General features: G+C 43.2%; 3 protein-coding genes across 5 annotated transcripts in view; 2 read left to right on the top strand and 1 right to left on the bottom strand.

Moving 5' to 3' along the window:
* Nucleotides 1-4180, bottom strand: part of LOC310683046 (C-signal-like) — a gene marked incomplete at its 5' end in the record, with an annotated part of 33717 nt that extends 29537 nt beyond the window's left edge. Inside the window, one exon of the mRNA XM_083452566.1 lies at nt 4075-4180. Within this exon, the coding sequence (XP_083308692.1) occupies nt 4075-4180 (106 nt within the window). The remainder of the gene's footprint in view (nt 1-4074) is intronic.
* On the top strand, nt 1761-10608 carry LOC310683058 (C-signal-like). Of its 3 annotated transcripts, XM_083452587.1 has the most exons (7): nt 1898-2038; nt 2161-2294; nt 3906-3957; nt 5965-6155; nt 6540-6698; nt 8106-8216; nt 10235-10608. In XM_083452587.1, exons 2-7 carry the CDS (start codon nt 2241-2243, stop codon nt 10343-10345), a joined length of 678 nt encoding a protein of 225 aa, XP_083308713.1. In that variant the 5' UTR covers nt 1898-2038; nt 2161-2240; the 3' UTR covers nt 10346-10608. The 3 variants fall into 3 exon arrangements, 2 of the variants coding, with proteins under 2 accessions (XP_083308712.1, XP_083308713.1); XR_014514254.1 differs by lacking the exon at nt 2161-2294 and having other exon boundaries at nt 1761-2038; nt 6540-7045; XM_083452586.1 differs by lacking the exon at nt 2161-2294 and having other exon boundaries at nt 1787-2038.
* Nucleotides 10609-13587: 2979 nt separating this feature from the next.
* Nucleotides 13588-19906, top strand: LOC310683056 (C-signal-like). Its single transcript, XM_083452583.1, has 6 exons — nt 13588-14004; nt 14979-15030; nt 16218-16405; nt 16760-16918; nt 18254-18364; nt 19637-19906. Exons 1-6 carry the CDS (start codon nt 13858-13860, stop codon nt 19754-19756), a joined length of 777 nt encoding a protein of 258 aa, XP_083308709.1. The 5' UTR covers nt 13588-13857; the 3' UTR covers nt 19757-19906.
* Nucleotides 19907-23925: the final 4019 nt, after the last annotated feature.

The following is a 23925-nucleotide window of genomic DNA, read 5'->3' as shown; positions in this document are numbered from 1 at the left end:
GCTTGTATTTCTTTTTAACAGTGCAAGTTATCAATTAACTCATTTATTCACACTTTCAAGATATAGGCATCAAGGGTGCTAGTTAGCCTCCACTGCACACATCTTATGGATGCTTCCAGATGTAGGTGACCTAGCAACAGCCAGTGGTTGCTGTTCTGCTTCAAGCAAAAAGCAGAATAACAACTATTCACTGAGATTGCTGGGATCCAAATAACATTGTTTGGCTGAGTAGATAGTCTCCTTTCTCCCAGCCTCAAATGTTTGGAAAGGGTTATTTTGGTGGACTATGGCATGTGGAGGCTAAACCAGTCAATGGGGCAGTCTTTCTCTTCCCCCACCAAAGCATTTGAAGGGTCACAGCTAGAGATTTGCTGTATCTAATGCATATATTTGGAGAAGCGCTGTAACAGCTCAGCGGCAGAGCCTCTGCTTTGCATGCGGAAGGTTCTATGGTCAACCCTGATTCCTCCAAGAATATAGAATCATAGGAATGCCCCTTGTTTGAAAATCCAGAGAAGAAGAGTTTGGATTTGATATCCCGCCTTTCACTCCCCTTGAGGAGTCTCAAAGCGGCTAACATTCTCCTTTCCCTTCCTCCCCCACAACAAACACTCTGTGAGGTGAGTGGGGCTGAGAGACTTCAAAGAAGTGTGACTGGCCCAAGGTCACCCAGCAGCTGCATGTGGAGGAGCGGAGACGCGAACCCGGTTCCCCAGATTACGAGACTACCGCTCTTAACCACTACACCACACTGGCTCTCCAGTGAGCCTCTGCCAGTCAGTGTGGACAATACTCAGCATGATGGACCAATGGTCTGACACAGTATACCCCAGCTTCCTTCCTATGTTCCTCCCTCAGGGGCTGGCCCAACCATTTGGCAGAGGGAGGCAGCAAGTAAACAAAGCTATGTGAGCAATTAAAATCATCAAAATGAATGCAAGGAAGAAATAATTGAAGTAGGCTAACTGTTTAAGTATGAAATGGATGATTGCAGTAATAAATGATTTTTTGAATATTGGATAATTTATAAATTTTAGTAACTGTAAAAAACATGATTGGAACTTACTATGATTTGCAATTTCCTAATATTGTAAGCTATTCTTTTTGCATTTCAATAAAGTAGGTTTGCCTATCTAATGAGCTGGCATTTATCCTCATTAAGTAATACTAAACTAAACAATACATTTATTATGTTGCTATTCCATGTAATTCAGTATGCTATGTTTCCTAACAGCATTTGGGGTGAGGTGCAAGAGGAGGCCCCCAGGGCTATGTTTTGGCCATAGCCAAGGGTACTTTTGTTCAGCCCTGCATCATAGGTGTCTTTCTCAAAGTGGAAGGGTTAAAGTGGACTGCAAAGTATAAGAGCTATAGCTGAGCATAACAGGAAGAGCCAGAAACTCCATTCTGTCCAAAGGTCACCCAGAAAGCAAGGTACAAAACAATGGCTTTGCTGGTATAGCTACCTTTTCCCAACTTCTCTCTTTAAATAGGCAACAAGCCAAACTTGTAAAGCCTCTTGCTAAGCCAGTGCATGAAGGGAGCTCCCAACAAATCTCTTTCTCATTATTTCTTGTTATGTAGTTTCTGGGCTGCTGCCAGTCTGAGCTGAGTGGTAGAGCTGCTCCATCCATTAGGCAAGGTTGGGTAGCAGGGTCCACAGGGGCAGCAGAGCCAGACTTAGATCTTTATCCTCTTCTGGCCCTTCCTGCCTGCTAGTGGCAAACCCCAGCTTTCTCCTCTGCATGAAGTAACTTGAACAACACTGGATTTTTGCCAAATGCAGAGCACACACTGATACCAGCCTTGCTGGAGAAACTGAGGGCTGGAGTTAGTGCTGGAGCTGAGCTGACAGAGGGCATTGTCAGTTGAGCGCAGGCTGGGAAGAAAGATGGCTGGGCTGAATGCACGCAGTGTCCTGGTGACTGGGTCCAATCGTGGTATTGGCTTGGAGCTGGTGAGGCAGCTGGTTGGGAAAAGCAACCGGCCAGAATGGATCTTTGCCACCTGCCGGGACCCAGAGGGACCACGTGCCCAGGTGAGCCACAGGATGTGGTGGTGCCAAGACACAGCTTGTTGCACTTCCCATTCCCAGGGTCTGACTGCTTAAACACAATTTAGTGGCCCCCTTGAGTGCTTTGACAACCCTTTCTTTTACAGAATTAGGGAAGAATGAGTAGGAAAGAGATTTGGTATCTCTTACCGCTTGATCTGAAGAACATTTAAAGGAAGAAGTGATTATGCTATTGGGGGTTGGCTATTACAAGAACAGCTCAGATTTTGCAACAAATAACGTGAGTTAAACGTTACTAAATAGTCACTTCAGTGAGGATTTTGTCTGTGTCAACGTGCTTACAATTGCAATGTCCATTCGCATGCAATTGGATTGGAAGAGTATGGAAAAAGAGCCTTACAACTTGTCAAAGAGGTAATGTATCATTTAGCTTGCAGGTAGGGACTGTCTTCTTATAGTGGGGTGTGGTTTACGGATTCCAAGCCCCAAGATATGTCTGATCCCAAGGAAAGCCCCTGGGGGTTAGGGGGTGGAGATCCACCCTCTGAAGGAGACTCAGGTAAGCTCTCAGAAATGCCTCCCTTTACCTCCCTTCCAGATATGGCCCCCTTGCTTCTCCACCTCTGTCACTTTCCCCTATTATGTAAAAGCCTCCCCCTTCAGGCAAGGCTGGTGGAAGTAAATCTGATACTGAGCCAGCACCCACCCTGCTTCCGTTGCCTAGGACAGAGACACCAGTGCTGGCCCATCCCGTCCTTCAAAAGGAAGGTGCACAAGGCATGTCCCTTGTTGGTTCATAGCTTGTGCTTAGCCAAGTCTTTAATCTCTTATGTAACCCACCGATCCTTGCAACCTGTGACTAATCTGAAAATAAAAGCTAACATCACGAGTTGCAGTTAATTGGATGGGGAGAGGCAAGCAACACTTATGCAATCAAAATCAAAACCAGGACAAAAATTATTCAGTAGATCTTTGTTTGTGGAACACATAGAAAAAACAAGTACAGCGGTACCTCGGGTTACATACGCTTCAGGTTACATACGCTTCAGGTTACAGACTCTGCTAACCCAGAAATAGTACCTCAGGTTAAGAACTTTGCTTCAGGATGAGAACAGAAATTGTGCTCCGGCGGCGCGGCGGCAGCAGGAGGCCCCATTAGCTAAAGTGGAGCTTCAGGTTAAGAACAGTTTCAGGTTAAGAATGGACCTCCGGAACAAATTAAGTACTTAACCCGAGGTACCACTGTACTCAGTTTCCCTTGATTCTTTAATAAAATGTGGGTTTGCAGCCTAAGCCTGTGTATACACTATACCTTTAAAGCACCTTAAAGTTCTCTCCCCCCCCAAAAAAAATCTTGGCACTGAATTTTGTAAAGGAGCTGAGAACTGTGGTTCTGTGAAGGTTAAACAACAGCGACCAGAATTCTTTGTTTGGTGCTTCAAATGCCTTTCAAGGGTATAGAGTGTTCACAGCCACTTCCTTCTTGATTACCTAACCAAGGAGAGGTATTTCAAAAGCATATCTTGTAACCACCTGTGGGCAGCAGGATCTAGAATCCATCTAGACTAAGGTTACCAGATTTTTTTCAATGAATCCAGGGACACTTTTCAACTTCCTGTTAAATAAATGGATTTTGTCAGGGGACTGATTTGTAAATCCTGGGACTGTCCCCGGGAAACGGGGACATCTGGTAACCTTAATCTAGACTGAAAACTGTTTGTTAAGAATGAGAATGAATTATTCCAGATTATGGAAAAACTACACTTTTGTGTTACGAATGGGTTAGTGTGTACACAGCCCAAATCATCTACTTTCTTCTCTCCAATTTTAAATAATCCCACCTCCAGGGCTTGATGTTGCATCCTAAATCTATGGTCTGTGCATCTTCCAGGTCTTGAAGGATTTGGCTGCCAAGCATCAGGGAGTGGAGATTATCCCACTGGGTATGTGTTTGCCCCCCACCAAATTGCCTTGCCCCCCTCTTCCCATATTGCCAGAGACAAGAGCTGAGATTTCGCAAGACTACTTTCCTGTAGGATATGTTCTAAAAAACAACTTACCTAAATATATAAAAGTCAACTCCATTGTCAACAGTTGCTGAGAGGCATCCTCACACTGAGGATTCATCTCTTTTTCTTTAACTCTTTCATTTCCTTTCTGCCACATCAAATGATGAACTGCATGATGTGAGAAAGGGCCATTCTCCTCACGGACTGTAGGCAGAACCCCCAAACAGGCCGAGCACAATCCAGTTCAGCTCTAAATAGAGAGCAAAACTCAACATCTTTGAGCCATTCTATTTGCATTATAACTTTCAATTATATGACACACTATTCCATATCTAGGCACCTTTGTACTCCTGGCGATGACTCCACCTCTGATATTATGAGTAACTTGTAGGTGTTGCAATATTGACCGGAAAATTGTTTTTATACTAGTTCAAAGAGTTCTGGGCCTCTGCCAGAAGACTGCACCTTAATCCTTCGTGGGATTGTTGCTATTGGGTAGCTGTGCATTGCCTTTAGGCAGCTACAGCTACTGAAGAAAAAATATGTGAATAAACATGCTATTTCATGCACCCCAGTCTCTGAGCAGTGAGAGACTCCAGGTGTTCCAGTGCTTTCCTGGGATTTGCTTTCCTTGGAATGAAGGTCAACTAAAACTGCGGTGCCTTTGGGATATATGGTTCTATTTTATCACACATATATACAACTTGAGCATAGGATGGATGGGCTCCACAGATCTGGCCTCCCCATTAGGTTTCCAGGAAGATTGTCAAGGCACATCTTTGGGTCCAGCGCAGATCAAGGCAAGCCTCTGTCTCCAGCTTCCAGTATCAACCAAAACTCTCTCACACAAAGAGCTTCCCTTGGCCTATTGTTCTCCATCCATTACTGAATTGCAGCTGGCAGCCTTCTCAATGAAGAACCTTCCAGGCTGACTTTGCCTATCCTAGGCTCTCTTTTGTCACTAAAGGTCAAGGTTGCCCAGTTGTGGTTTATTACGTTCATTATCTTTGAAAGTGCATGTAGTTTTTAAATCTTTTCCAACATGGGCTTCTTATATTTAAGACAGGTAACTTGCAACTTATGTGCAACATGCGCAATTTCAACTTTATGTGATTGAAGGCCAGCTGGTTGAAATCACACAAATTAAATGCACAGAAGGCAGAGAGCTTAAAATCTCTTTTTGTGCAGGGTTTTCCCAGCATGGAAAGAGCTTTTAAGCTCTCAGACTTGCCTTCTGGGTGGAGGTTATGTTGGGATACTGCCAGGGAGACAAAGTCCATCTCGACTCCACGTCGTCTCCGGATGTCCATTGATCTCCCGTAGACACGCAGTATCAGCAATTAGCGACACGAGCTCCAGAAATAGCTTCCCACATTCCAGAGCCGAACACGCTCTATCAGCAGATATGCACTCAGCGAAAGATGCACCCAGGGCAGCATTATTTACAAGTTTATTCAGCGTTGGTCAGAACAAAGAAAAACATGACTGCCTACTTCAGAGTCTCCGGCAGAGAGAGTGAGAAACGAAAGCAAAGACACAACATAAACATCCTGTGAAACAGGAAAATACGCAGGCTGTGACACAAACATCCTGCTCCCTTTTAAGGTGGAACGGAAATATCCTAACAGGTTATACTGTTTAGTGTCCTGGCTCCAAATGTAAGGTTGCTTGGGCAGAGGCAGCTCCAAGGGTGTATGTGTGTTATGTGTATACACATCATCCCTGGAATGTAACCCCTGCATAAAATGTGAGTTACCTGTATCTGTTGTCTTCCAGTTTCTGGCAATTAAATCTCAGGAGGTGGAAATGGAACAATATTTGATGCATATCAAATTCCAATTCTTCCTTCTAAATATTATCATAAGAAAAAGGCTTATAATGTGTTGATTTGTAGTGAGAGAAAAAGTTGGACTTATGAAATTCTTCTCTTTGCTGCTGAAGACACTTCTGAGCCCTCTAGCGTCAAGGATGCTGCAACCAGAGTCACTGAACGGCTTAAAGGGGTTGGGCTGACCCTTCTGATAAACAATGCTGGAATTGCAAGGTTAAACTTACTTATGGAAGCTGAGACACCGGAAGACATGTCTGAAGTGTACAAGACCAATGTGATTGGGCCCATGATGGTGAGCCAGGTAAGGCTACGTGGTTGTTCCTCCTTCACAGAGATTTATTGTCCTGTTGCAGATCCCTTAATGTTGGAGAAGTAGGTGGCCCGATGTCACTGCTTCCTGGTGATGAGGTGATTGGCAGCTGTGCCTTTTTCATGGAGAAAGGATATGGAACTAAGCTTGTAATAGCTGCATGAGAGAATAATATTTAACAGTGCAACCTTCGTGGTAATGGAGATGATGGGGCAAGATTGAACCTGTTGAAGTAGGAGTTGTAGCTGTTATGTGCCCCCTTGGCTCAGTGCCCTGTGTAGAGGGAACTGCCTGCACTACCCTAAATCTGGCACTATGGCCAGTCTTCTCTACAGCATGTGCTGCTGTGTGCAATTCTTTTCTCTTCTTCTCCAGGCATTCCTGCCCTTGCTGAGGAAGGCATCTCTGGAAAGCCCCCAGAATGGGATGAGCTGCAGCAAAGCTGCCATTGTCAACATCTCTAGTGATGCTGGCTCCATCTCAAATCTCTTCCTGTGGGAGAATGGACAAGTTGTCAATTACCGTTGCAGCAAGGTATCAACAAATCACAGACAAGTAGTCAGTTTTGTGCAGTGTTCTTCAACCTTGGGACTTCAGGTGCTGTTGGGCTTACAGTGCCCTGTGCAACACTAATATCCAGCAGGCCCCACCACCTCTTGCCTTCCATTGGATGTCATTGCAGCGCCTAACGTTCTGCACTCAGTGCAACTGAACTGGTCATGCTCCCCTAGATACATCTTTGTCTCTGACAATTGAATAAGCAGGCTGAGGATTATAGGAGTTGTGGTCCAATAAAATCTGTGCATCCAATTTAAAGAACACTGGTTTAGTGGTCAGTTATCCAAGGGGCATGTTTCTTTTGCCTTGAAGGTGCTGGCCAGGTAATTATACATTTTTATATAAGTATTTACATATCTCCTGACCTTCATGACTATGGGCCAGTCTCCAGTTGGCTTTTTTTTTGGGGGGGGGGGGAAGGTTCTCAAGAACCAAGAGGCTAGACAACCTCAAAGACTCATGGATGAACATTATTATCGGGCCCATTTTTGGCCCATTTTGGAACACTGCTTTGGCTTTCCTGGCTGACTATCTTAGCAGGGTGACTGACAGAGTGACTATTTTGATGCTTCTGGATATTTCTGTGTGTTTTTTAATGATATTGTTGGTATTTTGCTTAAAAGACAAATAAGTTAAGGTATAATCATAAAAAGAGAATTCCCTGGATCGCTAGATCCAGGTTTGGGGCAAGTACTCTTTGGTGAGAGAACCCCAGCATGGATTTAAAATAACAAAATATGCAGTAACGTAAAGCAGGGAAATATAGCTTGTTAGACCTTTAAAATACCCCCTTCTAAGTGGCTTCCAAAGTTCCCCACTTCCTTTAGCATAGAAAAGACCAAACATTTGGTAAGTTAAAAATGGTTTACTTATAACCTCTTCAAAGGTCAGATTCATACAGCAGGAATAACACACAAGAAGTGAGAATTAGGTTCCTAAGTGGTGAGAGTTTCTAAATTATTTGTATAGAAACACAAAAGATGGCTTGCTTAAGCCACACAGTCTGAGCTTGGAGCATCCAGCTTAGACCTCCTGACTAGTAGGTGGAATGGGGGAAAGTGGGAGAACAAAGAGCTTGATAACCCTTCCTCCCAAGGACTGACCTAGCTAAGCCTGGCAGGACAAGTTTCCTAATCTAGGGAAGGTCATAGCTGGTAAACCCACTGTAGATGGAAAGCGGTACAACTAGCCACAGAAACCACCTGTGTCTTTCACGAAGGACTACGTTGCAAAATCTACAGAAGTGCAGCATTTCAGTTGAATATTGGTTTGGGAATTGGAAATAAGATTGGTTCAAATTAAAATACAAAAGGGGGGGGGGAATTATCCCCCATCCTTAGCTGTATCATTCAGCTACATGCTTCTGGTATGTCTCACTCTTAGGCTGCTCTGAATATGCTGACGCGGTGCCAGTCCCTGGGATATGCTAATGACAAAATCCTGTGCATTGCACTGCATCCTGGGTTTGTGGAGACAGACATGACAGGTGGAGGGGTAAGTTATTTGTGTCAGAATCAGATCACCATACAAAGAGCATTGCAATTATCTAACTCGTTTGGCCTACATTGAAACAAGGGTCAGGATGGATAATGAGTTTATTAACTTGTTTGTGTTTCAAAAGAATTTTAAAAGACATTCTCTAGTAATATTAGAATAAAATTAAAAATAAGAAAGCCTTTGGTCTGATGATCCAATCCAGCAAGAAAATAGTCACACACACTGGTGGGCTACAATCCAGTATTGCGTTAGGAATGCTTAAGCCATTTAAAATTTCAACTCTCTGCTGAATTGTGGCGGGATCCACAACTCTGACCAGAAAGATGCCCCCGATAAGTCAAGAATCAGTCTATGGACTCAGCTACATTCATCACAATAATGTGATTTGAATGTGTTTTAAACATGCAACATCAGATAGTGCCAGAGAGTGAGAATTGTTTAACTCTCATTGGAATTTGTTTATTTTAGTGAAAACAATCTAATTTCTGACTCATTTACAGTGCTGTATTCCTGTGTTTAAAAGGGACGCGGGTGGAAAAGGGTGGTGCTGTTGGTTAAACCACAGAGCCTAGGACTTGCCGATCAGAAGGTTGGCGGTTCGAATCCCTGTGACGGGGTGAGCTCCCGTTGCTCGGTCCCTGCTCCTACCAACCTAGCAGTTCGAAAGCACGTCAAAGTGCAAGTAGATAAATAGGTACCGCTCCGGCGGGAAGGTAAACGGTGTTTCCGTGCGTTGCTCTGGTTTGCCAGAAGTGGCTTAGTCATGCTGGCCACATGACCCGGAAGCTGTACGCCGGCTCCCTCGGCCAATGAAGCGAGACGAGCGCTGCAACCCCAGAGTCGGTCACGACTGGACCTAATGATCAGGGGTCCCTTTACCCTTTACCTTTACTTCATTCCTGTGTTTAAATCCACCCTTTGAAGGTAATGCCAATTCCCTACTATTTATTTCCAGAGCTAATTGTCTGGACAAGGGCTATTGTGGCTGATAGCAACTGACAAGCATTAAAAGCATACAATGTTTCCTGACTATCATCATTTTGTGGGAAGGATTCAAGCACATCCCAGAACACTTAGTTCTGATTAACTAAAGCGAATGAAAGGGTTCTGTTGTTCTTGTGAAACATAATCACTTTTTTAAAAAAAGAATCTGAATGTTTGTGGTTTGGAAAGTGATGGGGAGGTGTATTCAAAAGTGTGTGAGATGAATGAATGAATAACTGTTGGGAAGACATCTGCAAAGGAACAATATTACCAAGCTGAAGGGTTGGGCTTTGGTTTCAAAGTACAGAAAGTACAAAAGGCCATTTGATTTAGCATTTGTTTTTCAAGGTAGTTATTGACAGAAGAAAGTCTAGCCTGGTCTTGCTCAGAACTAAGTTCCTATTGCATTCAATGGGGCTTACTCCTAGGTAAATGGGGTTAGTGATTGCAGCCTGATTAGCTGGAGTGGGGATATTAGAAGTTCGTTAAGAGGAGGGAAAGAAGACAAGGCAAGGTATGGCAGATCTACTTAGGAGTATGCTCAAGTGAACACTATGGGAGCTGACTTTTGAGTAAAATAGTAAGGAAGGGAAGGGAAAAGAAAATTTCTAGTTGACTTCTAGAAGCCTTTGGTGTTATTGTCAAATGCTTGTGGAGCTCAAGGTGGTACGTGTGGTTCTTCCTCTCCTCATTTAATCCCCACAATAACCTGTGACATAGGATAGGTTGAGACGCGATGAGTGGTCCAATGATCTTCATGGCCAAGTGGGGATTTGAACCATGATCTCCCAGGTCCTAGCCTGACACTCTCACCATTGAACCACACTGGGTCATTAATGTCTTATTGGCTCACCCTTATCCACAGATATAGAGAGCAGTCGTCCAGAATGCTTCTCTGTTTGTGTTTGATGGACGGTGCGTGAATGTTGTCCCCTGTACTCTCAGTTGATGCTACTTATGTTTTTTGACACTCTTTTTTCTTTTCTTTTCTTTTACTCACAAGTCCCTGTGTCACTGTTCTTTCTTTCCAGTTACTCACAGTGAATGAGAGTGTGCAAAGCATCCTGAAGACCCTTTCCCATCTCTCGGAGAAAGACACTGGGACTTTTGTGAATTGGCAGGGGGATGTACTTCCTTGGTGAACTCAAGATATTTAGCTGCCTGATGTGGAGTAGGAAAGTGCCACATGGTGCACAGTCCCAAAGCGGATCACATTATTTTGACACCAGAGGCAGAAACACCCACAAGCTCCTCTCTGTCTCCCCCAGCAGTAAAAATGCAACAATAATAATATCTTTTGCTTTTGTAGTTATATCAAGTTGTTGTTGGGGATTGGTTATTATCTGGAATGCTTGCATGGGCAGGTTATAAATAATAAAATTATTATTATCATCATCATGCCGAATTGTTGTGAAGTTATGCTTTTGTTTCTGATCTGTTAACAATAATAATTTATTCATTAGTTTTTCCAATAGAATGATATCCCACACACTTTGTACCAGTCGTCTACATTCCCCCCGGAGAGATTTTTCCAATGTCTAGCTGTAATACAAGTAAATTCTACACAAATTCAGTGGGGAGTCCCTAAAGTGTTTGGATGGCACCTTGGGTTACAGATGCTTCAGGTTACAGACGCTTCAGGTTACAGACTCCGCTAACCCAGAAATAGTACCTTGGGTTAAGAACTTTGCTTCAGGATGAGAACAGAAATCGCGTGGTGGCGAAGCAGCAGTGGGAGGCCCCGTTAGCTAAAGTGGTACCTCAGGTTAAGAACAGTTTCAGGTTAAGAATGGACCTCCAGAATGAATTAAGTTCTTAACCCGAGGTACCACTGTATGTCTTTTTCCAGAAAGTCCTGCAGCCAAGCTGGTGTTAAATCTATTGCTCTGACTTCCTTTGGACCACCATCAGCGAGGCTGAGAGGGGATCTTGTCATCTGGGCAGCCCAGGACCTCCATACACACTGCCCAAGTTTGGACCCTGAGGTCCCTTGGGCAGTAGTGAAGGGAGACAGAGGCGGGGTGCAGCAGGTGTTGGGGGATCTCAGGGTGTCATGCAGGGTATGTAGGGTGGCAGGGGAGCTGACACTTTCCGTCCCTCAACAACTTTGACTGATCTCCTTAAAAAAGCTCAAGAACTTTGGTCCCCTAAAAAAACCCAACTCTGTCCCAGATGTTAGGGGGGTTGCTAAGCCACTGCTGGCCTGGACACTGCTGACTTCACCCCCAGAAGTGCGCCCCATTGTCTCTCAAGACAAAAAGATGCCAACAACAACAATTTTGTTGGATAATTCACCGCAAAATTTGGAGAAGGGCAATTGAGCAAGAACTGCGAATTAGACCATTTATTCCCCACCCCTACCCAGCAACACGCTTGAGGACAACCTAGCTTAGCAGGTGTAGGCAAGGTAGTTTAGTAGGCCCAGGGCGAATGGCAGGACTGCTGCTATCAACCCACCCACAGCATGTGCCATTTAAGTGGTTGCCTCATCATGTCTAGTGTTAACTCCAGCCCTGGATGTATCCCTCAGCAGATTATTTCTTTATTCAATACGTATTTTAAGGCTGTATTTTAAAGGTTGATCATTATATCTCAGATCGGCAGCATGAAAAGTGTTATTCCATGCTGCCACAATGTAAATAATATGGGATTTATCTCTTCCCTCTCATCACGGCCAGCATGGATATAATTTCTGTTGCTTATCCCAAGCTGCAGGTGTGAGCAGCAGACTGGGGAAAACCAACCCTGTCCAGCTGTACTGCCACCACCTTTGCAGTTCCCCAGTCCTAAACCAGGGGGAACTTAGGTTGTTCTGGAAAAGACAAGAGTGAAACAGTTCACTCACTGTCTTTTGAGCCCCAAGCCACAAAGGAGTCAGTAGTTTGCATCCAAGCAGCCAAGGTACCAGATTCAGAGCTTTAAAAAGTCATGCAAGGAATAAATGGAACACTTTATTAAGGAGGTTATAAATATAGGATAAGAACTCTTTACCAATAAAATACAGTTAAGAACGTCCAATATAAATATATATTTGGAAAGCCAAGTACAGAACAAAGTAAGAAAGGTAGCTTGCCTCATCCTAATACATTCAGAATCACAGACTCCACACCACAAGCAAGCTGTTTCCAGGCACACGTGGTTCTTGCAATGCATGATTCTTCATCTGAGTAGGGCCATTAGACCCATGTCAGAGACAAATTTATATACAAAAAGGCCTGCATACAGAAGGATAGATTTTCCTTCAAATCTGGCCAAGTGATGGAATCTTCTCTCAGCAAAAATTGACAAAAACTACAATATTCATCTCACAGTTGGCTGTGGTGGAATTTTAGGGAAGTATGCCCTCATTACCATTTATTTCAATGCAAAGGAAACACAATGCAAATGGAGAAAAAGTGTCATCCACTGTGTATTGTTTGTGGAGTGAAAACTGCAGTGAATACAGATCATATTTGTGGAAATGATTTCCTTTCCAGACATGAGACAAATAAGCAAATATTGGCTAATTTCCACTCCCAATTCCATTTCCATCATAATTATTCAATATCCTGTCTCATACTGTACATTTTAAAGCACCTTGGATGTGATGGTTAAATTGAACTCCAGGAACCGCTTTATGACAAGTTGCCTATTCTAAAAAGGTTAGCTGGGCACAACTAGAGGAGCCACCTCTTTTCATCAGTTGGGTTGCAGATCTTTCCTTGCATTGTTTAGTCTGTTATCAGCAGTTTAGGCACTGCTTTCCTTTTGAGTGAAGACAAAGGCAAAGTAGGTGTTGAGCAGTTCTGCCTTCTCTCTGTCATCCAAAGCATTTCTCTATCTTCTCCATGCAGAGGACATACTACTTGCTTGTTCTTCTTCTTGCTTCAAACATAGCTGAAGAAACCTCTTTTTAAAAATTAATTTTAACCTATCTTGCAAGCCTGGGATCATTATGAGCTTTGGCCTGCCTGACATTCACCCTGCAACTGTTGGCTACTCGTGTATACTCCTCCTTCATGATTTCTGCTTTCTTCCATTTCTTATACAAGCCCTTCTTAAATCTTAGCTTATCTGCAAGCTCTGTATGGAGCCACATTGGTTTCTTTAGATGCCTCCCACTTTTCTTTCTTATTGTCTGCAATATTTCACCCATCCATCTGGGATTTCCTCCTCTCTGAGTATTTCTGACCGTGGGATCTCACTTAAGCTTTTTGAAATCAGCCTTCTTAAAGTCCAGAGTGCATGTCTGACTGCACTCTTGTCTTTTTGTACCTGGTCTGTTGCCAGTTTGTCAGACACAGGATCTGAGCAGAGTCAGGGGGCAAGCACTTTATGTAACCTTTTGGGGGAGGACTTGAGTGCTTAAAATAGCCATCCGTGGGTGCCACTGAGCTTTCTTAGTAGACACAGGGAGATGAGAACTTCTAAATTCAGTCTGCCAACTTCCCTCCCCCATTTATCCTGTTTCCTTCTATTACTGTGAGACTCAATAAAAACCAGTCTGCCAGGTGGGAACTTGGCAAGTTACTGGGCTGTTGCCAAATGCAGAACACGAGCTGACAGAAGAACAAGCAGCTTATGTAAGCCTTGCTAGATAAGTTGAGAGCTACATTTGGTGCTGCAGTTGGGCTGACAAAGGGATTACTCTGTTCAGAGCAGGCTGGGAAGAGAGATGGCTGCGCTGAATGCACGCAGAGTCCTGGTGACTGGGTCCAATCGGGGCATTGGCTTGGAGCTGGTTAGGCAACTGGTGCGGAAAAACAACTGTCCAGAACAGATCTTTGCCACCTGCCGGAATCCAGATGGACCACTTGCCCAGGTGAGGGCTGTGCATTGGGATGAGCATAGAAACAAGGGGATTCCCCATGATGTCCAGAAGATAGTGCCAAGGGCAAGGCTTTTTATGTTTTCCATTCTTAGAGAGAGGATGGTACCTTAAGCACAGATTAGTAACCCCTTTTTACACACACACCCCTTTTCTTTGCAGAATTAAGAGAGGAGTTGGAAGGAAAATGGTTGAGTCCTTTCACCCAGTGATTTGAAGAGCATTTAACAGAATTGTCTCAATGGGTGTTGGAAATTACAAAAATAACTCAGATTAAACATTCCGAAATACATACCATATGATGAATATCACTAAATAGTCAAACACATTAACTTCATTTTCTGTGTCAAATTGCTTAGAACTGCAATATTTCATCTTCTTAAATTATGAATGGGTGGGTGCGAGGTTTAAAGAACTTTCATCTCAGCATTTTCTTGTATAAATCATATAATTGTACAACTGGAAGCAACCATGAGGGTCCTCTAGTTCAACCCCCTCCAGTGCAGGAATCTCAACTAAAACATGCTGACAGATGGCTATCCAACCTCTGCTTAAAAACCACAAATGAAGAAAAATCCACCACCTTCTGAAGGAGTCCATTCCACTGTAGAACAGCTCTCACCATCAGAAAGGTCTTCATGATGTTTAGTTGGAATCTCATTTCTTGTAACTTGAATCCATTGGTTTGGGTCCTACCCTCCGGAGCAGAAGAAAACAAGATTGCTCCATCTTCCATATAGCTTGTGTGACCTTAAACCCACCCAAGGACTTGCCACTCAGAGTAGATCTCTTTATAAAGCACAAGTTTAAGCTGACATACTTTCTGCAGGACACTTTTGCAAATGCTCTCCATGCTGAAAACCAAAACCAGATGGGACTTGATCATTTCCATTCCTATCCCATTTCAAATAGTTCAGACTTCAGGACTTGCTGTTCCATCCTAAGTCTGTACTGCCTGTATCTTTCAGGACTTGAAGAATTTGGCTGCCAAGCACCAGGGAGTGGAAATCATCCCACTAGGTATGTGTTTGTCACCCCCTCCTCAAATTCACTTTCCCCACAGTGATATGAACAACAGTTGATATTCAAGCTCATTTCAAAATATTACTTTTTAGCAAATAAAAAGTGCATTCCCTATTTTTGTTGTTTTGTTAGATTTGTTTAAGGTTTTATTGAATTATAAAAGAAAAAGAATATAACAAATAAATCCAAGTACTCTGTCATATTACAGAACCACTTATGAAGCTTTAACAGCTGAACAAGATCAACAGAGGAACACAATTTTTGTAAATCATAGTTTTGTGGTCTAAATTCATGCATTGGTACAGGCAAAGAACATTGCAGGTCATTTGGAGTAGTGTAAGTGATAAATTACGCATAAGGAAGTTTCACTCCTCCACTTGCAGCTGCTGGGTGACCTTGGGCCAGTCACAGTCTCTCAGCCCCACTCACCTCACAGAGTGTTTGTTGTGGGGGAGGAAGGGAAAGGAGAATGTTAGCCGCTTTGAGACTCCTTAAAGGGAGTGAAAGGCGGGATATCAAATCCAAACTCTTCTTCTTCTTCCAAACTCACTGAGTTCAATGGAGCTTACATCCAAGTAAAGTAACTTAGATACAAGTTAGATTGATTAGTGATAGATTTGAAAATAGTTTCTGAGGTCCTTCTCCAAGGGTCTTCTGCTGGTTCCCTCATTGTGAGAAGCGAAGTTACATGGAACCAGGCAGAGGGCCTTCTCAGTAGTGGCGTCCTCTCTGTGGAACACACTTCCTTCAGATGTCAAGGAGATAAAGAATTACATAACTTTTAGAAGACCTCTGAAGGTAGCCCTGTATCAGGAAGTTTTTAATGTTTAATGTTTTATTATGTTTCAATATATGCTGTAAGCCGCCCAGAGTGGCTGAGGAAACCCAACCAGATGGGTGGTGGAGAATAATAATAATAATAAAAATAATAATAATATGCAAATCACTGACTGATATCGTATCAAAACATCTACAGGACTCTGGCCAATGAAGAGACAATAACTATAGGAAAAGTTATAGATGGACTTTGTTTAATTCTCAAGAACCAAATATGAGATGTACATAAATATTATAGAGAAGATCCTTCCTTCTAAATATTATCAACACAAAAAGGCTTCTGTTGATCTGTGACAAGAAGAGAAGGATCTTACCTAAAAAATGGGATTTATTCTTTGCTGCTGTAGATACTTGTGACCCATCCAGTATCAAGGCTGCAGCAACTAAAGTCACCAAGCGGCTGAAAGGAGCTGGGCTGAATCTTCTGATTAACAATGCTGGGATTTTAAAGCTAAGCTCTCTTGAGACAGAGACACCAGAGAACATGTCTGAGGTGTACAAAACCAATGTGATTGGCCCCATGATGATGAGCCAGGTAAGGCCATCTTATTGTACCTTCTTCACAGAACCTTCTGGCCAGGTTGCAGGGCCCTAATGTTTCGAAACTGTACTGTTTTCATAGAGAAAGGATGCAGAACAGAACTTTAACAGCTTCATGAGAAACTGACATTAAAAGTGCATCCTTTGGGCTTGTGGAGATCATAGGGGAAGGTTGTACTTGTTGCAGCTCCCTTCTGGACGAACCATGAGAGAACTCTGGTATACCACCAGCAAGTAACTGCTGGGCTCACGGTTTCACTCACACACTGAACTTTGAACTGGTGACAAGATGCCCAGTCCTCTACATGAAGGATGCAACTGTGTGTAATTCTTTTCTCTCCTTCTCCAGGCATTCCTGCCCTTGCTGAGGAAGGCATCTCAGGAAAGCCCCCAGAATGGGATGAGCTGCAGCAAAGCTGCCATTGTCAACATGTCCAGTGAAGGTGGCTCCATCACAACTGTCTACATGTGGCATTTGGCACAAGCGGTCAATTACCGTTGCAGCAAGGTGTGGCCACAGAAGTACTGCAAGTTAGAAGCTTGAAATTGATTTTTCTGTTAATTTCACCTGATGGTGTTGACAATAGTCTTAAAATAATGCAGTCCAAAATATGCCTCCCTGACCCTTGCCTATCTTGGTAAGTAAATATCTGGCCATAGGAGGGATTCAGCCCCCACTACGGAGGACCTGGGACCCTAGAATAGATGTCTGACAACTGCCCCCGCTCACGTGAGCACCTAAGATGTGATCAAACAAAATGATTTATTTAAATTAATCAACAATGGCAGGAACAGGAAGAAACAGACAACCCCACAATGGTACTCTCAACATGAAAATCTTCCCACATCCCCTCATTGTCTAGAGGTGCCAATGAATGTATTTGGCTTCACTCACAATTAACCCAAAGAGTCAAACTATTAGCAGGTGTCCATTCCTTGCTCCACAGAAATGTAAAAAAGAAAGTACATTAAAATACATTAGCCAGTAGATGGCAGCAAAAAGGCTTCCCTAGGTTCCTGCAGCATTATCAATAAGAACAGCGAACCAAGACCCACGCTATTAGAAACCATCCATGGTTGTAAATGGCATTCAAAACCAAACCAAACGCAAAACAAAACAGGAACTCACTTGGAATTCAGTCAGAAAGAATGAGCCAACTTATTACTGATTTCTGCCAATAGAAATTACTGCATAGAATCTCTACTGCAAAGCTTATTTCATTCATTCATTCATTCATTCATTCATTCATTCATTCATTCATAGAAAGCAATATAGTTTCCAAAATCAAAACAAAATTAGAAAATATAATATCAATGTTAAGATTTAAACAAAAAATAAAAATAACCTGCTAATAGTGAGAGCATTAAAACATATCTCAGTAATATAGAAGCCTCCTTTTTAAACTCATACCATCATGTGGCACTGGGTTGCATTCTAGGAATAGACGAATCTTTCATTGTCGGCTTTTCTCATTCTTTCATATTTTTTCAGTTTTCCCCATTTTCCCATCAGTTTGTGATTTTTAATATGCATTTTTGTGTACGACTTCCCAAGCAATCCCACATTGCAAGCAATCCCACATTTTATACATTCTTTTCACCACCAAAAGCATTATTGTATGCATTCTCCCTAATAAATGCTTTATGGTACTCATGCTTTAATTGGACAACTGCATCACAAAATTCAGAGAATCACAAATGTCAAAGGATTGCTGCATTCCAGTTTAAATATTGGTTCAGGAAATCAGATAGGTTCACATTAAAATGGAGAATGGGGGCAAAATTCTTACCAATCCTTAGCTGCATCTTTCATCCCCTTGCTTCTGATATGTCTCTTTCCTAGGCTGCTCTGAACATGCTTACACGGTGCCAGTCCCTGGGATTTGACAAAGATGAAATCTTGTGCATTGCGTTGCATCCTGGGTTTGTGCAGACAGATATGGGAAGTTCAGTGGTAAGTGATTTGTGGAGGAATCTGAACTCTATGCATATTTACTGTATTTAACTCATTTGGCCTTACATTGAAGTAAGAATCAAGGTGTATAATTAGTTTCAAAATCAGCAAGGAAGACATGAATGGCAATAACCCCCCTCCCTCTGGTGCTTCAAAAGAATATTTTTTTTAAAAAAAAAGTTGAAGAAAGCCATTGGACCAATGGTCTACTCCAGGAAGAAAATAGAGTGGCTACACACTGGCTACAATCCAATATGTTATTAGGTGTGCTTAAATTCAAACTCTGCTGAATTCTGGCTGGATACCCAAGCATCGTAGAAGGATACTCCAGGTAACTTAAGGTTTGCAGTGCTCTACCATTATCTGCAGATGTTGCTCCCTGGGCAAGGAATTTATTCTCTTAGTTGTTGTGGCTGATAGCTTTTGCTAGCTGGATAAGCCTTGTCCATAAAAACTAGCAGCTATCAAAACATCCTTTGCCACTGAATAACTATGTTACACTTCATTCTGCTTTATAGATGCCTCCAGAAAATCAGCAGGGAAGACATGAGGGGCAATAGCCTTCTCTTTCTGTTCCCCTCCCTGCAAGCAACTGGCATTCAGGTTAAATTGCCTCTGGACATTGTCACATGTGTAATCATAGACATGTTGTTGTTGTTGTTGTTTAGTCGTGTCCAACTCTTCGTGACCCCATGGACCAGAGTACGCCAGGCACCCCTGTCCTCCACCGCCTCCCGCAGCTTGGTCAAACTCATGCTGGTAGCCTCGAGAACACTGTCCAAACATCTTGTCCTCTGTCATCCCCTTCTCCTTGTGCCCTCAATCTTTCCCAGCATCAGGGTCTTTTCCAGGGAGTCTTCTCTTCTCATGAGGTGGCCAAAGTATTGGAGCCTCAACTTCATGATCTGTCCTTCCAGTGAGCACAGGGCTGATTTCCTTCAGAATGGATAGGTTTGATCTTCTTGCAGTCCATGGGACTCTCAAGAGTCTCCTCCAGCACCATAATTCAAAAGCATCAATTCTTCGGCAATCAGCCTTCTTTATGGTCCAGCTCTCACTTCCAATCATAAACGTATCTCCCATGAATTTGGCTCCCTGGGGAAAGAAAATCAGCTGCTAGTGGGACAAAGAAAATGGAACAAGAATTCTACCTGTCCCCTAGGAGACTTTGGTGCCAGACTTTGTGATGATGATACCCGTGCTGTTTGTCACTCTTTTTAAGAAATATACTCATAAGTCCTTGTGTCACTCTAGCTGTTCTTTTTTCCCCAGGGACAAGCCCCACTGACATTGGATGAGAGTGTGCAAGCAATCCTGAAGACCCTTTCCCGTCTCTCTGAGAAAGACAATGGCACTTTTGTGAACTGGGAGGGAAACACCCTTCCTTGGTGAGCCCAAGATATTTTGCTGCCTGAAATGGAGCAGCCAGGTGAACAGTCCCTGAACTGGGTCAAGTTATTTTTGGCACCAGAAACAGAAACTCTGACCTCTCCCCCTGCCTGGAAGAACAAAAGCAATAAAAATAAATTACATAACTAACAATCTGCTGCCCTTTCATGACACCCCAAATCAATTGCCTGAGATGACCACCCCACTCAACCTAACTGCCTGCTTATTTACATAGTAGGGATGATGCAGAAATTAAATTCATTTCACATTTAAAGCCAAATCTATCTAAAACCTTATGAAACAATGTGAGAATGGAAACACAGCCATCCTTCAACATTTGCACTTATATGTATTTTGTGATGCTGTTCTTCAAAGCAGTTTACAAAAATGCATATACACCTACATACATATACACATAACAGTGCATATATTGTGAAGGTAACATACAAAAATGTATATATTAGTCAAAACTCAGCTTAACCCACCCCACAAAGTTGTTGTGTGAATAACCTAGGGAAAAGGAGACCCACAAATGCCACCTTGAGCCCACCTTGAACCCCTTGGTGAAAGATTGGGATTAGTGTAAATGTAACACTGAAAAATAACGAATACTACTACTACTACTACTAATAATAATAATAATAATAATAATGCATCTCTTCTATCTGTCTGTGCCCAAATTTCAATTGAGGGAGCAGGGCAGGTTTGGAATAATGAAAAAGCCCAACTTAAAAATCAAAGAAAAATGAAATTGAGACACAGTCAGGATATTCAGGTGTATAAACGTTGGGCTTTACTTGTAGATCCTCAGCAAATCCCACATGTAGCTGTCTGCTGAGACAGGCTTGCCTGGGTGGGGTCAGGGGCAGATTTAGGGCAGTGTGAGTGGTGCGCATGCACTGGGCACTGAGCTGAAGGGATGTCCTCTCAAAGCCCAGTAATTGTGGGTGCAGGACTTTGGGAAGGAAGGGGGCATGAGGACTCTTGCAGGGTTCTAGAGTCCTCCCGCATTCTTCTCAAAGCCTAGTTCATACTTTCTCAGCTTTGGGAACAAGGTGGGAGGGCTCTAGAATTCTAATGTGGGGAAGGGAGGCTGTGTTACAAGATTGTATTGGGTCCCATATAAAATAACACAAGCCCAAACAACTTTAGTAAAAAGTGTCAAAACTGTTAGAGCTTAGCCACACTTATCTTTCCTCCACTTTTTCCAGCACAGTCTGCAATATAAAACTGTGTGTCCAATTGCCCCTTTTTCTCCAGAGCTTTCCTCACAAAAGCCCACTCTTTAAAGCTCAGTCAGAGAAAACAGGAATCTGTGGAAAATCCGAATTGATGTTTGCTTTAACTGAACACTAATGAGCAGGTTTTTGCAGGGAAAGGTCAGGGGAAAAAAAAAAAAAAAACCCCAAACCCCAAACAAATTCGCAGACATGGAGTATTGAAGCACAGACTTCTGCACAGAGCGGGGTAAAAGGTAGTTGTGAATAAGCCCTTAATGAACTACAGTACAGTACTCTGTTTGCCATTACAGTGGTACCGTGGGTTACATACGCTTCAGGTTACATACGCTTCAGGTTACAGACTCTGCTAACCCAGAAATAGTGCTTCAGGTTAAGAACTTTGCTTCAGGGTGAGAACAGAAATTGTGCTCCAGCGGCATGGCAGCAGCAGGAGGCCCCATTAGCTAAAGTGGTGCTTCAGGTTAAGAACAGTTTCAGGTTAAGTACGGACCTCCGGAACGAATTACCGTATTTTTTGCTCTATAACACGCACCCGAACATAACACGCATGTAGTTTTTAGAGGAGGAAAATCCGTAGGCATGCCACCCATAGGCATTTCCTCCATAACCCGCACAGACATTTCCCTTTACTTTCTAGGAGGAAAAAAGTGAGTGTAATGGTGCAAAAAATACGGTAAGTACTTAACCTGAGGTACCACTGTATTACCTAGCTTTGGGTTTTCTTGCTCTTGCTCTTTGGGGGGGGGGTGTGACTCAGGGCCATTTCACAAATGACAGTGGGGATGGAGGGAAGCAAAAACTGCCCTTCACCCATTGACCTCTTCCAGCTCCTTTCATTCTTTTCTTTTTATAATGCATTTTCATACTGCCTTTCTTCAAAACCACAATTTTAAAATATTAACACAAATGAACAGTACAAAATATTCTCAGGTCTACTTCAGGAGCTGCCAGTACCAGCTTTGTGGCCTGGACTTCTCCACCTCTGTCTTCCCTTGAGACACACAGGTCTTAAGGAGCCCCAGGCACGATGGTCTTAAGTAGCCATGCCTGGTCTTAGACATTTTACTGCTGGCGCTGAAAAAGTAAATGGCTCCCCTCCCTTTCATTCCAAATACAGAAGATGACTGTGCTGGCAACTGAATCTTACTTCAGCACTGGGGATGGGACAGCATCTTCCACTGCATCTGAAGGCAGCCAAACACAGTGAGGTTAAGCTGGAAGTTGGAAGCCAGTTTGGCATCCCTACAAGCAGGTCTGTGCAGAGCTTGTCTGAAGCCCTAGTCTGATGCTACACACTAGTATGCAGTAACACAGGTCCAGATTTTACTATCAAAGACTTGCAGTGCGTATGGACAGGCATTTCGCCCATGGTCGTTTCACCCATTAAGTCCCTGGTCGTTTTTTTTTGTTTTTTTTTGAAATAATTTTTATTAACAGGCCAATCACATCACATTGTTCAAATCACATTAATTCCAAATTATACAGCCAAATTTTAAAATTTTGGGGGGGTACCCATACATCAAGCTCAGCACGAGTCCAAAATTCCGGATGACTCCAGACATCACTTATTTGCTGCTTTTATTAAACAGTTCCATCCAGTTCGATTCGGATAGATCTTTATTACCTTCTTTCTCTTCTTGTTGTTGTCATTTATTCCTTTCTTTGCGATCTCTGATGGTTTTCACAAACAGATTGAAGATTTAGCGTCTCTGTGTGGGTTTTATACTCTGCCAAACTCATATTATTCAGGAGCGACCTCTGTTAGTCTTCGGTCGGTCCATTATTTTTCCTCAGGCTAGCCATAAATCAGACATTATCAGGGGCTCTGTCAGGTCAAACTTGCATTCCAGCCTTCTTTCTTTTTCAAATTCCTGAATCTCCTCCCCCTCGTCTGTTCTCCTGCTAGCCTGTCTTTGCGAGACGCCATGTTTTTTTAACTGCGTCATAAGAATTTTCCTCCTTCTCGCCTTTCAATCTTCTCGTATTGTAGTCATTTCCCCCACACAGTTTTAAAGTTCTGTTTATGTTTTCTTAAAACGCGACGATCTTATTTCTTTCTAGGGTGGAGGATTATTGTAGTCATATCATGCAAAGGAATTTAAGAGGGTTTTTTCCTCCACCCCCCCCCCCTTCGTTCCAGCCTTACGTTCTCATGGTGGTAATTCATCAAGAGATTTACTTATCCATCCGTCACTCCCGATCACAGAGATGCATTGGTCAGCAGTCCTTATCTCGAGCCTTACTTGATATATGTGCTTCAGCCTTTCTTCCGATCCGTTATTGCCAATTAGTCCAATTATAATTCCAGGCTGAAGCAACCAGCACGCGCTGATTGGAATCGGCGTCGGGAAGATCTGAATCCATCGAGGGCTTTTGCCAAGTGTTCCACACCCCCGTCTCTCGGATCAGGGGGTGCATTATGAACACCGCTGGCAGGGCAGCCCCCCCCATACCCTTGGGGGGGTTTAGGAAGGCTGCCTACTTCCCATAGCAGCCCCTTAATACCTCGTATGGGTCAGAGAGATGTTATTGTCGGCCATCTTCCAACGCGCCACCTAGTGGCCCCCTAAGTCCCTGGTCGTTTGAGGGGCACATTCTTGACATGACAGTGTAAGTCCAGCAGGCCCTAGCAGGGGGCCCCATCCAAATTAGCCCTCCAAGGCTTGGGCCAAGCATACCTAGCTGCCTCCCACCCCTCTTCATGGGCCTGCCTCCAAAGTCAGCCTGTCCAGACTGCATCACTTCAACTGTGCATGAGAACTCCCCAAACATTTCCAGACTTTCCAAGTGTCCATATTTTCCAAAGATGTCCCCGATTTAGAGAAGCCATCCTGGTTTCTGATTTGATCACGGAATGCCCCTTTTCTTTAGGATGTCCCTATTTTCATTGGAGAAAGGTTGGAGGGTATAGTTATCCAACCCTCGAGCCGT

This window comes from Podarcis tiliguerta, assembly GCF_965153285.1.
Source record: "Podarcis tiliguerta genome assembly, chromosome: 8".
Classification (NCBI taxonomy): domain Eukaryota; kingdom Metazoa; phylum Chordata; class Lepidosauria; order Squamata; family Lacertidae; genus Podarcis; species Podarcis tiliguerta.
This window is presented reverse-complemented; position numbering and strand designations above follow the sequence as displayed.